Below are 16,124 nucleotides of genomic sequence, written 5' to 3' on the forward strand. Positions count from 1 at the left end.
TTAGCAGTTGCTTATCGATCACCTACCATCATTATTCATAATCTTTTTTTTTATTTTTGCTTCATGTTTAGACTAAATAGAACTGCGTGAAGCTTCTATTTTTTCTCATCCTCTTTTTTTTTTGATAAAATGTAAATTTATATCAAAACCGGAACGTTACAATGCTGGCACAGCAGAGAATACATTTTGGACCCAAAAAAGTAAAAAGCCCAAAATATAGAGGAGAATTAGCCTAATACATACATAAACTAATTATAAGTAAACCAAAGAGATAACAAAGAAGTCGGTTTTTTCCTGTTGCGAGCGAGCAAGATATCCCTGACCTGTCGATCAATGAGCTTCATCAGTGAGACAGGGGTAGAAGCAATACCAGCGTGAAGTCTGACGTTACGCTCATGCCAGATAGAATACACGGCGACCTGTGAAACAAGGCGACGAAGGAGCTTAGGAGCCGAAGCAGCTCGGCGAGACAGCCAAGAGATGAAATGGGACCAATCCACGAAAGAGAAAAAGGGTTGGCCCAATTTTTGCATAACTCTCCTCCAAACTTGAGAACTGAAATCACAATTCAACAAAAGATGGTCACGAGTTTCTGCAGCCTGAGCACAAGTGCAGCAAAGATCATTTGGGCTCACACCCCATCTTACAAGCCTGGCTTTAGGCAATCGATTCCTCTGAGCAGTCCAGAAGGTGAAGGCATGTTTGGGGGCATGTCCCTTAAACCAAACAAGCTTTTCCCATCCAACAGCATCACCCGAAGGTCTGATAGCTTCCCAAGTCTTCGAAGATGAGAAGGAGCTTCTCCATCCATTCGGTGTCTCCCAAAGGTAAACATCCGGCCCACCTAAGATACTCGGAGTAGGGGTAACCATCAGCGTTTGACGCACAGAAACAAGAGATGGAAGTCTCGATCTAGGCCCCGGGAGCTTCCAGCTTCCACTGTGACAGGCATCAATAACCTTGCTCTGCAGAGGAATACCCATCCTGCGGGGACCATCCTGACCCATGTGATCAAAAAGCGGACCCAACGAGCATGTCAAACCAAAAAGAGCACTGGCTCCCATCGCCGATCTCACAATGCAAGAACTGCTTGGCCAGGGGGCGAAGCTGAGAAAGAGCACAGGTTTCTCATCCTCTTTAACTCTTCACAAAACTATTTTTGTATTTTTCTTGTAATAGGTATTTTGTACGTATTTATTTGATCACCAGTTTGTCATGTCTTATATTGATTTTTTTACACCATATTGTTTATATTCATATGTCATGAATTTCACAAATCATGGCAACTTTTTTTTTACAAAAAGAAAAAAATATAATAAATAGTGATACTGGCTGGTACGGGAGTAAAAGTACGCGCGTTCATTTGAGTGCAATACTAGTTTCAGAAAATTTTGGTTACAGTACATGTTCAATAATTTATATACGGATAAAAAAATACAAGGATGTCAACGTCATTGTATGGTTGAAAAATGGGAAAAGTGGTGTAAACTAAGTTAATAAATAAGAGACGAGGAGCGTCATGAGCATATAGAAAGAAGATTACGTTGTTAAATCCCATAAATAAGTATAAGAAAATGATGTTTGACCCCCAAAATATAAAGTATAAGGATGCGATGGGATTATTGCATGAGACGCGTGATTAATTCACTGGGGGACGAACAAATAATGTCGCATTGTCGCTGATGAAGAATAAAGTAATCATATTATATTATTTTAGATTAATTAATTAGAATTAAGCGGATAGAGACATTAGCTATCTCGACATGGTATTCACATCGATCTGTCGGACAGAATAAGTTAGTTATAAACTTGAAACACACTTTTAGAATGTTTGTTTTTGCTTTCACCTTCCTTATAAGTTAGTTCCTTTTCACTTGTGGATTCGAGCATATAAATATATATAGACATAGACAGAGGCAGAAACTTGGCTATCTGTGTGGCTAATGTTTGAGGGGTTCGAGAGAGAAAACGGTATCACTTTCTCTGACATGGAGACAGATAAACCTCACATGTATTTTTTTTTGGTAGTGAACCGGGAGAAAAGTTCTCACAGTATTATTATTAAAACTTCAGCAATTACATACTAACATAACGCGATAGAGGCGGACCCGAGACGTCTTCCCTCAAAATCGTTTCAACACCAGATGGAACATTATTCAAGAAAGAAAAACCTAAGGGCAAAGAGAAAGCATAGTTCGCTAATCTATCAGCTAGACGATTAGCCTCCCTATACACGTGAGTCACTCGGACTGTCCAGTCCTTCGATAAAAAGCCATGGCACAGACGTACCAGGAAAGACAGAGGATGCGCGTCCCCAATCCCTGTCTTTAAAAACTCCACTACCATCTCCGAGTCCACTTCCAGCTCCAAACACGCTACTCTTCTCTCCCAGGCAATGTATAAACCATAATACACTCCCCATAACTCTGCAAGCGGCGCTGAACAACGACCAATGTTTAAAGCAAATCCACCACACCACTCCCCATCTTCGTTTCTCAAAACCCCTCCAGCCGTTGCCATTCCTGGGTTCCCATGCGAGGCTCCATCAGTATTAACCTTGAACCAGCCCATCGGTGGAGCCTCCCATTTGATCAACTTCTCTACTCGCTGTCTTCCTCCTAGCCGTACCTTGTTCTGTTTCGCAGCCAAGGTCACCTCTTTTCCATAGTCCTTAATTAATCGTAACCTGTCTTGGCATAACTTGTTCTCCCCAAACACATTTGCGCATCTCCATTTCCAGCCCCACCAAACCCCCAAAGCAAACAAGGTAGCCCATTCAACCCCCTCCAATAGCGAGTAATCTCCAAGATTCGAAAACAGCCACTCGAGTAACGTCTGCGTAAAGAAAACCCCTCTCTTACTCAGTGGCACTAACCTCATCCAAATCCCTTCCATCGCTGGGCAGTCCCGAAGCGCGTGTAAGATAGATTCAACTCCACCTTTACACACTTAGAAAATATCTGAAACACTAAAATGGCGCCTCTTCCTCTCCGTATTTGTCATTATCACCTAATGAGAGACCAACCATAAGAAGACTCGCACCCTTTCTGGTGCTTCCACTTTCCATATCCGCTCATAAAACTTCCCCATTGGCTGCTTCTGATCATCTCCACGGGTTAATAAAGAGTAAGCCGAAGCCACCGTGAACTCGCCATCTTTGGTTTCTCCCCACGCCATCATATCCTTCGCGCCGGTTACCTTATCAACCACTACTGCCATTAATTCCAATCTCTGCAACTCGGTAACATATGGAGCAATTTGGTTCATCTCCCAGCCTTGCCCATCAACCCATAAATCCGCCACCGTAATGTTCTGAAATCCCGCTGGTAATTGGACCAACACCCGATCACTTATAGCCTCATTAGCCAACCACTTCTCTGCCCAAAAATGGATACTCTTCCCATCACCAAGACTCCATCGATACCCTTTGGCCAAAACCTCTCTCACACCAATCACCACCCCTTTCCACAACAGGGACCAATAGCTCTTCTTCTCCTGCCATCGGTAAGCTTCAAAATCTCCTACCCGGTATTTCCCTCGCAAAACCCGAGCCCAAAGGCTAGTACAATCCCTCGACAATCGCCATCCAATCTTAGCCACAAGAGCTTTATTCATATCACCAGCACGCCGTATACCCAAGCCTCCCTCCTTCTTTGGAGAGCATATTTTATTCCACGAGAGTAAATGTTGCTTCCGTTTCTCCGATGTGCTTCCCCACAAAAAATCACGAGATATACCATCAAGCTTCTTCAATATAGAAGCTGGTAGTTTAATCGTGCTCATCAAATGCACCGGGATCGAGGAGAGGACCGCTTTAGTCAAGGTAATACGCCCCGCAAAACTAAGGAGTCTGCCCTTTCATCCGGTGAGTCGCGACGAAACCCGTTCCATCCGGTGAATAAACCTCACATGTATGCTACTGCTGCTATTAATTGTTTTTTTTTTTTTTTGCTAAAACTGCTGCTATTAATTGTTCATTTTGTACTTAACCAATGGAGAGATATATACCACTATATTTATTTCTTTCTTTACAATCGGTGAATATATGAAATTTTAGCTGTGAGAACCTTGATTAGGAGTGTGTTTTAGCCTTTTAGGAATCAGATTTTTAAATTTTAATACTCGTCTTCTTGTTGTTATATTTAACAAAAATCAATTTTTTTTTTGTTAAATCAATTTTAAGTATATCGTTTTTTGTCTTCATACGTTTGTCGTTCAATGAAACATCAAACATATATACTCGATCCATCCACATCTCGACAAGTTCACATGCTTTTTGCTCCCACACAAGCCACACCCCACACCAATCCAATCTGATCACCACCACTCGTATTATCTTTCTCCCCCACGTCTTCGACCATTATTAAGTTTCATGTCATTTTTTTATATATAATGGAAAATTACAACATCTGAAATAGAAAGAAAAATATGATATATATATACACGTGACCAGACTGCACGTGACACCTTTTGTGTTTATTTCAACATCTGAAATAGAAAGAAAAATAGAAAGAAAAATATAAAATATGATATGATATTAAAATTTTTGTGTTTATTTTTAAGAAAATCAAAACATCACTTGTATAGTGTATATAACGGTTTTATATAATGTTGTTTTTAAGATTTGTGAACCAGATTGTCATATTTATATTTGCACAAATGTTGCCACATACTTTGTTGAAAATGACCCTTGATAGGCATGAAGTTTTCGCAAATGTTTTTGGATTTGTTCTTCTTCTTCCTTTTTCTTTCTTTTTTTCACCAAAGGTAGAATTACGTTCCATAGTCCATACTTAACATTATAGCATAATTTCTCCTCACCAAAATCAATCTTGATTATGTTCTGATATTTTGTTTGTACGATGATACACTTGCAGAACCGAAGAATCTATCTTCTCTTGAGCCTTGGCCACTTCTCGTTCGTGTTTTCTTTTTCAAATATGTTGTGTGTTTGCAATACCAATAATATGATGTCTATCATGAGAGAAGAAAGAGCATGATGAGGAAGAAGAAATAAAATGTTCATCGTTTCATTGATGGGATTGTTACAGTTGGTTTACAATACATAGCTAAAATAAAACAAATAAAAAATAAAAAATAAAAAATATGTCATCATCCCTATTGCGAAACCCTCTACGCCATTCATATACATTATATTTGATAAATATTTAATGACACAGTTTTGCCACGTCCTCTGTCGAAAATCGGCAAAACTGTGTGCCATTTTACTCTGTTATAATATAAAAGCATCATTATCATTATCGGTTCTTAAGCATTTTAAAAAAATAAAAAAACAGAAAATAAGAGAAAAACACAAAGATCGGTTCTTATTTGGGAAAAAAGAATCGATCCTTATTGCTACGTGTACACATTTCATTGGTTAAACAATTGAAGGAAAGAAAATTGTTTTTCTTCTCTTCTCGTTTTTCTCTTCCTCGACAGATATTTCACCAGTCTTCGATGATTTTGTTGGACGAAAAAATTTCCTTTCGACGACTCCTGCTTTCTCCGTCGCCATGCTCGTCTCTTCCGGCCGAGACGACTCTTCGCTTTCTCCTCTGCTCCAAAATCAAGTTGGGATTGAGAGCTTGCTTCATTGAGCATAGACATAGCCGGAGAGAGCGATGGCCTTTGATGGGTGTGTACAAAAATTGGATTTCTGACGAGTGAGAAAGCTCTTAATCGAAAAAGAAGAGTGGTTAAGGTTAGAAGTAACAAGGGTTTAGGGTTTTACGGCGGAGATAACAATAACAAGGCTCTGATTCTCCCCACCGAAAATCTTCCCGATGAGCTCTGATTCTCGTCGACTGTGATCACGAGGTTTGACTTTTGTTCCAATTACCTTTCACTTTGGGATGACTTGAACATATACGGCTTGGATAATCTAAACATTGTCTGATTGTGCTAATTATAAGATTGATCAGTTATCAATATGTTAGACAAGATGTTCATTGTTTTGTCGGGGTTTATTTGGAGGATTAAGATGATAGAACTCAGTGCTTAGTTCAGGTTGTTTACTTTAAATTCTCTTGTCTCTCATCATTGCCTATAGCATAGATTCAAAATTTAGCTGCAATCAGTCGATGATCTTGTACTACTCTATGAAAATGTTCTAATGATTGTCGATAACATCTCTATCTGGTTGCAATGGTGGGCTATTGTATCCCTTTCTGCACTCAGCCATTCTCAGGTAAGAAGATGATTCCTTCACCTTTCGATTTATCAAAGCATATCTCTTTTCCGAGCAAAGGTGATTTTGTAGAGACATCAAAGATGATTCCACTGTTGATGCTAAGAAGTCCATGTCTGCTGCTAAACTTGCTGAGCTTACTCTCATCGATCCAAAACGTGCTAAGAGGTAACTAGTATTTTCATCTTTTTTCTGTGCTTCTCTGTTTTACTAAACTCCTGGTTAAGTTTCGGATGGACACGGTGTTTTGGTAAAAACTTCCTAAAACTTCTAAAACTATTCTTGATGATGATGCATTTTATGCTGTAACGAAAAGAGAGACATTTCTTAACTTAGCAGATGTTTGGGCTAAATAGGTTGAGCTCTACTCGATATCCATGACTGCATTAAGATGCTTGTTGGCAACAAATTCGATAGAGTGAGTAGTAATAACACTTACTTGTAACCAAATCAACTTGAATGAGGTATCAGCGATAAAACTAAGAGTGTTTATCTAAGTTTCTTAACCCAAATTAGTAATAAAAAAATACTTAAGAAACCCAAAAGGAGTATCAGCAATATTATGCTCTAAGACCATTATTATGGCAGATTTTTAACTGGATTTTTTAGTCAAAAAAAATTAAATAATGTTTAAAGCCCAAATTATCTAAGAGCCAGCTCTTGTTTGGGATTCTTAAGAACCATCTCTTAGAGGACAGGTGTCGCAAAAGCATTGGCAAGACAAATCTCTTGACTAATTCTTCATCTTCGACCATTTTTGACCAAGCTAATGGGGGATAAAGAAACAGGATTGATCGGGGAAGAAGAGATGAAAAAGATGTCGTATCTGAAAGCGGTGGTGTTGGAAGATCTCCAATGACACCCTCTGGGAGTTTCAATGTGGCGGAGATTGGGAGAAATCTGCCCGTCTGAGAGGAACCGACGGAGTTTAAGCCGGAGAGATTCATCGAAAAAGAAACATAATTAAGTGGATATAACCGGAATTAGAGGGATGAAGATGATCCTTTTTGGAGCAGGGAGGAGGATTTGTCTTGGGATTGGATTGACAATGCTGTATCTCGAGTATTATGTGGCGAATATGATGAATGAGTTTGAGTGGAAGGAGGTTGAAGGAGATGAGGTTGACTTGATGACTTCTTCCATCTCCACTGTTTTTTTTTTTTAAAAAAAACTCATTTAAAGGTTTACCAATAAACTATACAAAATATTAGGTTTTTTAATAAGGTTTTTTAACCCAAAATTATTAATTTAAATTTGCTAAGAAATTCAATAAGAGTTTTACCGATAATCATGCTCTTAAACAACTATAGGTCTAGACATTAGACATTATAGTATTTTCAACATCGTGACGTTTTCTTTTTGTTATTATAATATATTTAAAAATTCTTGCATGACGTTGTCAATATTTCGCCCTCTTGCGCGAGCACACACGTACTTGCATGCCTTTTTAACGTACCTAATAATTTTATTTATGTAAACACATGCACTGATTACATTGAAACATTATTTTAAATATGTGACGGGTATTTCTTTTCCAAAACTTGGCATTGGTGGGACTAACCTTCAGCTCAGTACCCATAGTGGTATGTGCAATGGGATTACTCATGCCTTCCTTCTCCTTCTTGCTCTCTCTCGTTCTCGGGTAAGCCATCGTCTATCATCACCATTTCACAATCTGCATGTAAATTAGACCTAATTGTTTTCAAATATATAATTGCAAATCAATGCATATATATAGAAGGAGCAAGATGGATTGGAGAAATATATACGAGCTCAAGGGTTAAAGTGATGGGTACAATAATCTCAATAAGCGGAGCATTTGTTGAAGAATTGTATAAGGTCCCTTCATAAGACCAGCCTCGTCTTCTTCCCCAACGCGTTTCCTTAGAGCATTCACAATGGTGAACTTCTCATGAGGTTCACCTTAAATTTTTAATTAATAAAAAATTTGAGAAGAGAGAGAAGATCAAAGAAGATAGAAGTGGAACGAAAAGAAGAGAGAGAAAGAGAAAGAAGTGGAACGAAAAGAAGAGAGAGAAAGAGAAAGAAGATGAAAGAGAAAAAATACCAATCAATAGAATTTTGACATGTCACCATAAACCTCCCATGAATCTGTCTCTAAAAGTTCTATATTAAAACTTGTTTTGTAGAAAATGGATTTTATTCAATTATTTTAAATGGAAAAAATTTATGAACCCCACCTACCGTTACAAATGCTCTTAAATCAATCCCTAACTCTTTGTCTACTACAACATCCCCGACAATTGGTTCCTCGGCTGTATCTTTTTGGCCGCTGCTGTTTTCTCTGTCTCCCTCTTCAATGTTGTTCAGGTATTCGAAAATAATATAAACCATCAAGTGCTGAAACCATCGTTATGCATGTTATTTTATTTTAATTAAGATTAATATGTTTATGGCTTTGGCAGACAGGGACAGTCAAAAAGTATCCACAAGTGATGAAAGTGGTGTCGTTTTACAGCATAGTCGGGACAATTCAATGTTTAATAATGTTCTCTTATCAATTCAATGTTTAATAATGTTCTCTTTGTTTATGGAGAGAAACTTAACTGCATAGAAGATCCAACCAAACTTCGATCTTTTCCTCATTATCGCCACGGTAATTAAATATATTTTATTTTTAAAAAACGGCGATAAAGCGAAAAAACAGTACAAATCATTATGATATATGTCGTGGTCAGTTAAAATTGAGTCTAACAGTCCATCGTGATTTTGTAATAAAACCAGCTGGGAATATTTGGAAGTGTGATAGGAACAAGTGCACACGTATAAGTGCACCCAAATGAAAGGACCTTATTATGTGCCATTATTCAAAACCCTTTGGTATCTTTTGGGCAACACTCTTTGGCACTAGCTTCTTCGTCAACAGTCTTCATACTACAAGAAAACATCACATATTTCTACCATATATTTCATCAGAAAATCGTAGGAAACCGGCAATTTCTACCAATTTTCTACCAAATATTTTTGTAGGTTCTATGCCGTCGGAAATTTTAAAAAGTAAAAAAATCGTAGGAAATTTCCTACGAAAATTTTAGTAGAAAAAATTTTGCGGTAGGATATTTATAGGAAAATACCTACCAAATTATGTCTATTTTCTTTCAGTTTCATTCTTTCCATTTTCAAATATTCCTACCATTTTTCTACCCTTTGCCAGATTTCGTAAAAATATAAATATTTTTTTTTAAATTAAAAATAAAATTATATTTAAACTAAAAGATGAATTAGTTATTAATTCAATTATTACTATATATAGTATCAATATTATATATAAAGAAAAACAAATTAATTAAAGGGAAGATGAAGGTCTTATTTATAGAGCAGCTTCATCATCTAAATGATCTCAGATCATCGATGTGGGACAAATCAAAAGTTAAAATTTTCCTACCAACTTCCTACGATTTTCTTACACATAATTTTTCGTCAAAAAATGGTAGAAAATTTCCTACGAAATACTTACCAACCATTTGCCCTACCATTTTCCTTTCAAATTTTGACCGTGTGATAGGTTATTGGTAGGAAATATCCTATGAAATTTTGATAAAATATTTGGTAGGAAATTTCCTACCAATTTTCCATCACTTTTACTTTTCGTCAAAATTGCATAAAAAAATTGGTCATAAAAAATTTTTACCAAATATTACGTCAAAATTCTTCGTAGGAATATAAGATGTTTTATTGTAGTGGATCACTATGGCAGGTCCGTCAACAGATTCATTATTAATATAACTTTTAATTAATTAGTATTTGATTAGAATGCATGAGTATTGACTTTTTTTTTTTTTTTGGTGGATGGGTGCAGTGTGGTAGGAGCAGCCATAGGTGGCGTTGGGTATTAAAAAGTGTCTTGGGGACAATTGAAGGAAACTGAAGAAAACCAAAATCCAAAGGAAGAAGAAAACCCATAAAAACTATTCGTCATCACGAAGAAGATGAATACAAAGTTCCATTGCTTATTAATCAGGAAGAAAGTCCTATGTGATTTTGTATTATTTTTTTTTTTCAAAAGAAAACGAGGATCGCTTAAATATTTTTTGGCCCCTTTCTCTTTTTGGGGTGAATAAGAAGAAATGCGTGCGAGAGTGTGTTAAGTGGTCAGTGTCAATGGGAGATTGCTGAAGTAGGCTTTAGATCGAAAAGCAAAACCCACCCAATGTGTATAGAGCTCTCTATCATGTAATGAATAATCTCCGAATGTTTCGATTATTGTATTCCCGCTATTAAATCTTCTGAACATATATTATTGTTGATGAAGTCCTTGTAATCGATTTTCATCTTATCTTATACTTATCTTAAAAGTTGAAGCTAAATGCATCTAAAGGTGTCCACATATGATTAAAAAGGGCAATTCTATTAGTCCACATCAACATTCAAATTCAAATTTAAGGAAAATTTCCAAATTAAAAAATTTTCCAAATTTTAATATTATTGTTATAAAATATATATAAAAGAATAAGGAAATTATGTATTAAAGGGTGTCCACATAAGATTAAAAAATGTAATTTTATTGGTCCACATCAACATTCAAATTTTAAAAAAATTTACAAATTCTAAAATTATTGCTGAATAAAAAATTAAAAAATGTTACAAATTTTAATATTATTGCTGAATAAATATTTTTTTATAAATTTTTTATTTGTCCACCTCAACATTGAAAATTAAAAAGTTTTTAAATTATATTATTGTTTTTAAAAATTATTAAAGAAAAAGAAATTATATATAAAATTTATATTAATAATAACAACTAAAATAAATGATATTAAAATAGGAAATTTAATATTTAAATTAGAGGTATAAACACATATTATGAGACTCTTACATTAGCATTCAATTTTTTGTCACATAACTATAATAAGTTTTAAGTTTTTTTTCTATGTGTGCAACCATTACAAATACACAAAACAAAAAAATAGAGTTAAGTTTCAATAAAAAATAAGTCATTACAACGTAAAAGAACCAACTTGACTAAACTATATGTTTAACTATAGTAAAAAGAGATATAAACAAAGTCATTACAAGCCGCTTTAATATCGTAAAAGAGACCGAAAAATCTACAAAGCTTGGCCACCGAATTTGAGAAGAATGATAAATTCCAAGCAATCCGAGAAACATGTCAAGTGATTGATACTCGAAACTTTTGAAAAATGAAGCACTGAAAATAGAGAAAGAGGTTTTGTCATTAAGACAAAGAAGTTTGAGATATCTGAAGAAGATTTTTGAAATAACATGGCATCTGATGGAGTTTTAGTAACCTAACATTAACCACAAAGGTAACAATTAGCTGACCAATCAGCATCCGAATACATTCGGTAAGCCTCAAAACAAAGGAGGAGAGACCAAAATCATGACACTTTTGAAAAACGAAGCACTGAAAATAGAGAAAGAGGTTTCGTCATTAAGACATAGACGGAGGTATTCATGGAAGATTTTTGAAATAACATAGAATCTGATGGAGTTTTAACAACCTAACGTTAACCACAAAGGTAACAATTAGCTGATCAAGCAGCATCCGAATACATTCGGTAAGCCTCAAAATAAGGAGGAGAGACCAAAATCGTCTGCCTCGCGTGGGATCTTCCAGCGTTGATTTCTAAACCTATTATTAAAAAAAAGTAAAAGTTATATGCCTATAAGAATGTCCAAATATGATTTAAAAGTTCAATTTTATTGGTCCACATCAATATTTAAAATTTAAAAAAATTCCAAAATTTAAAATTTATATGGTTAACAAAAAAATATATTTATAGAAAAATAAAATCGTAGCTATAGGCCTCTAAGAATATCCACATAAGATTTAAAAGATCAATTTTATTAGTGTACATCAATAACTAAAATTAAAAAAATTCTAAATTATTAAATTACATTGTTAATACAAAACAATATAGGAAAAATTATTAATTAAAACTATTCTATTATTAATAACAGTTAAAGTTATATTATTTTCAAGGCATTCATATCAGCATTTAAAAATTAAATTTTATTCGTAAATATCAAAATTGTAAATTTTTTTTAATAAATTCTAAATCTATTAAGAAATCTCTATTAACAAAAAAAATTAAGATATTAAAATCTTCATTATTAATGTTTAAGTTCTAAATTTAATTTATTATCTATAAAAATATATGCTACTTATACAAGTTTAGGTTACTTGATTTTAAGGTTTTTCACGTAGAAATTTAAATAACTAATAATTATAATTTATATTAATTAATTTTTTTTTACCTATGCAAAACAAATCTCCACATAATCTCATGTAATATATTATGCGAAAATGCTCAAAAAAATACATCTTGTATATTCGACTTGGAATTGCAATGATTAATGTAGAAGTTTTGAGTTGTTCAATTTGTTATTTCATTTTTCTAGTTCTCTATGTATTAAATTATACCAGTTTTGCCTACTTAATTATAATTACAAGAAATAAGAATGAATATGATGAAACTGAATATAATCATATAAAATTCATTAAAATAAATAAATATGATATATTCGTTGAAAAACAGATATAACAAGAATAAAAATGAACATGATAAAAAAAATTATTCTTAATAGAAGAGATGACGTATAATCATTGAAAAAATTTTCAAACATTTACACAACAAATTGAAAATAATATATTTAATTCACAAATTTTGTGTGATTTTATTCATTTTATATTCAACTATTATTTTGGTTTCAAATTTAAAATTGTTATTAATCTCAAAGAAAATATTTTATTTATTAGTTTGTTGTTTAAATTAATATAACAAAATAAAAATTTGTATCGGTTAAACAAGAGAAGAAAAAATATTAAATTTTAATTTTATTAATTTTTATTGTTTTTAAAGAACACATATATAATTGGAAGAAAAGTGAAAATGATGAAAAAAATTATCTTCATGATTTAAAGAAGTGAATGCATAATATTTTATCATCATGTCAATACTATGTTTAAAAAGTATCATTTGATTAATTTGTAAATTTTTTAGTTGATTTGAATATATTAACATATAAATGTTCGACAAATTAATACATTTTTGAAATATGATATACTGTATATAGATTTAAAACAAAACCGTTAAAACCTCTAAATTTACATAATAATTAACACCATAATATTTTTAATATATTATTAAATTACTAATATATAAAATTTATATCTTAATAAATATAATTGATTGCATATAATTTTTATCAACAAAATATCCATGCGTAGCGTGGACGCAAAATCTAGTTTTACTAATAAAAAATTAAAATTATAAAGAAGCATGTTGACTCTGAGATTTAATAATACCCTTTGCATTTTGGTTTAGGACACTCTCATATAAAAAAAACTCCATGGCTACATAAGGTTTCCATTTTGTACGAGTCACTAGGCAGTAAGCAAATCATTTGGAAAGATATTGATGGTGCCTGGGCAAATGAAAGTTTCAGTGGATTTAAGTTTACTCTTCGTTCTTGTAAATCATTATCAAGCGATATATTATTGGTTGATTACTTATTAATTTAATAGTTCCTCAATTGCATAATTTCTTGAAAAAATAATATTTGTTCAAAAAGAAAGTAAAAGCTAGCCTTACTAATTTGTGCAATCTTATATGTAATGAAGTAATTCAAGAAGCCAAAAATTCAAAGATGGAATTATGATCATGTAAACAAATCAAAATAAACAGAAGCGATCTAGAATTTTAGCTATAACTGCTTTTAGGTCAATATCACTTAACATTGTTGTCAAAAAAAACAAAATATAAATCACTTAACATTAACATTTAACTACAAAGAAAGGACTAAAACTTAGCTGCTTCTTCTTATCTTTTTTTTTGAAAATACTGTATGTTAAATTATATTTCAAAAAAACTGTTCACTTTACATGATCTTTTTGTTTAAAAAGAGATGAAAGAGATAGAGTAGCCATAGTCAAAACAGAGTGCTAAACTTTTTAAAACAGAGCAAGGGCTATGTGTTAACTTCGTGAGCTGAACCATTTTTCCATACCATCCGCATAGCTGACATCTCCAGCGATGCGTAGTGAGCTCAGACGATTTTGTACCATCTTGTCTAAATTCGCGATCAGTCCTTGCAGAGGAATCGGGTCAACACTATGTCTTCTTTGATTGCGTTCCCTCCAGATCCAAGTGATGGAAATTTGGAAAACATATCTCGCAAGGAATAAGGTTGTTAGATTCTAGAGAGTTTGATGAGAGAATTTCTATAACCTCATCCCAGTTCCTTGTGTGCCTTGTACCAAGCAGGCCTCGAGCTAAATCATCCCAAATTTGTTGAGAGAAGCTGCATTCAAAAAACAGATGAGATCTTGTTTCGACAGGGATAGAGCAGTATACGCAAGATGCAGAGACGCCTCTGTTCCACTGCAACATTTGTTCACCAGTTGTAAGTCTATTCAAAGCCGCTAGCCAAGTTATGAAGGCGCACTTTGGAGTTGTCCCAGTGAACCATACTGCTGAAACCCAACTTTTCTGGTCCGCCACTACCCTGATGTTGTGCCATGTTTTCTTCGATGAGAATTTAGGTAGGAATCGATTATCACCAGCTTTCCACAACGCTTGATCTTCACCAGTAGTGTGCAAAGAATGAGCTCGCCAAATCTCATCCTCGATGGAGTTTAGAACTGCAGTTCGGTGTCTCATGCGTCTGTGCGTATGCCAAACCGATGCTACAGAGGCATATGCAGAAACACCAAGAGAGATGATACCACTCATTCCCACAACATCTATCAATCGCCCCATGCGACTCCAATCATCATACCAAAAAGAAGTCCTTCTCCATTATTCATTTTCATTTTTTGTAATCCTCTCGCAATGTTTCTGATTTTTAGAAGCCGTCGCCAAATCCAAGAACCATCGACATGTGAATCTGTTAGAGTCCAAAACGATTTCCCTCTTAATACATGAGCACGAGACCATTTCACCCAGAGCGACTATTTAGAAGACGCAATTCTCCACACCAGTTTGAGGCTACAGATTTTGTTTGCCTCCTCAAGTGATCGAATACCCAGACCTCCTTCCCTCTTTGGTCTGCACACATCTCTCCAAGCTACCTTCGTTTTTCTAGCATTTAAACACGGATCAGACCAAAAGAAAGCATTGCACAGAGCCTCTACCTCAACAATGCAGCTGCTTCTTCTTATCATACTAAAACTTAGCTACATATGTATCTTCCGGAGGAAATAGTCATATTGAAGTCAATTAGCCATATAGTCATATTGGAGTCAATTAGCCATATAATCATATTGGGATCACAAATGATCCTTGCTATAGCCAATTAGCCACTATATTCAAATAATAAATCTAGTAACCGAAGTGGGTTTTTTTTTTTTTACAGTTATAACTTCCATAAGGAGAGATCCACAATCATCATCTTTTTTTTTCTTTGTCCTTCTTTGTATTGTTTTGTGTATAACAGATTTTTTAGTCTCATTTCATCTTTTCTATTCCATCAGTCTCATAGTATCAACTGATTAGTTATTGCAATCTTACTAAAAAAACATGATTTGCATTTTAAAATTGGGACATGTTAAATTAACTTGATGAATAATGTTGCTAATGAAACAATACATATCATTCAATATGGACATTCATAAAATATAATGTCATTATTTAAATTGAATTATATTATATTGTTTACCATGTCATACTATCTTGTTAGTAAAACAAATACAAACCTACTTTTCTCTAGATTCATGTATCTAGAGCCCTTATATATTATCTCTTAATTACGTTTTTTGTGTTTATAAGAAAATCAAAATATCAGATTGTATAGTAGAATATAACAATGCTATAAAATATTATTTTTTGGAATCGGAATGTCATATTATATTTGCACAAAAGTTGCTCTATACTTTGTTGAAAATGACCTTTGATATTTCTATAGGCATAGTTTTTCCATGAAAATAACATTGTTCACCAAGAATACTTGT

At 33.9% G+C, this 16,124-nt stretch overlaps 2 protein-coding genes and 1 pseudogene across 2 annotated transcripts; 1 reads left to right on the top strand and 2 right to left on the bottom strand.

Moving 5' to 3' along the window:
* Window positions 1-248: 248 nt before the first annotated feature.
* LOC112082796 lies at window positions 249-1,064 on the bottom strand. The gene has a single exon (XM_024150313.1). The coding sequence runs from the start codon at window positions 1,062-1,064 to the stop codon at window positions 249-251; it is 816 nt and encodes a 271-aa protein (XP_024006081.1).
* Window positions 1,065-3,786: 2,722 nt separating this feature from the next.
* On the top strand, window positions 3,787-10,190 carry LOC112082800 (annotated as a pseudogene).
* A 4,096-nt stretch (window positions 10,191-14,286) lies between these two features.
* Window positions 14,287-14,934, bottom strand: LOC112082804. Its single transcript, XM_024150323.1, has one exon. It carries the CDS (start codon window positions 14,932-14,934, stop codon window positions 14,287-14,289), a length of 648 nt encoding a protein of 215 aa, XP_024006091.1.
* Window positions 14,935-16,124: the final 1,190 nt, after the last annotated feature.

This window comes from Eutrema salsugineum, unplaced genomic scaffold (assembly GCF_000478725.1).
Source record: "Eutrema salsugineum unplaced genomic scaffold, Eutsalg1_0 scaffold_9, whole genome shotgun sequence".
NCBI lineage: Eukaryota > Viridiplantae > Streptophyta > Magnoliopsida > Brassicales > Brassicaceae > Eutrema > Eutrema salsugineum.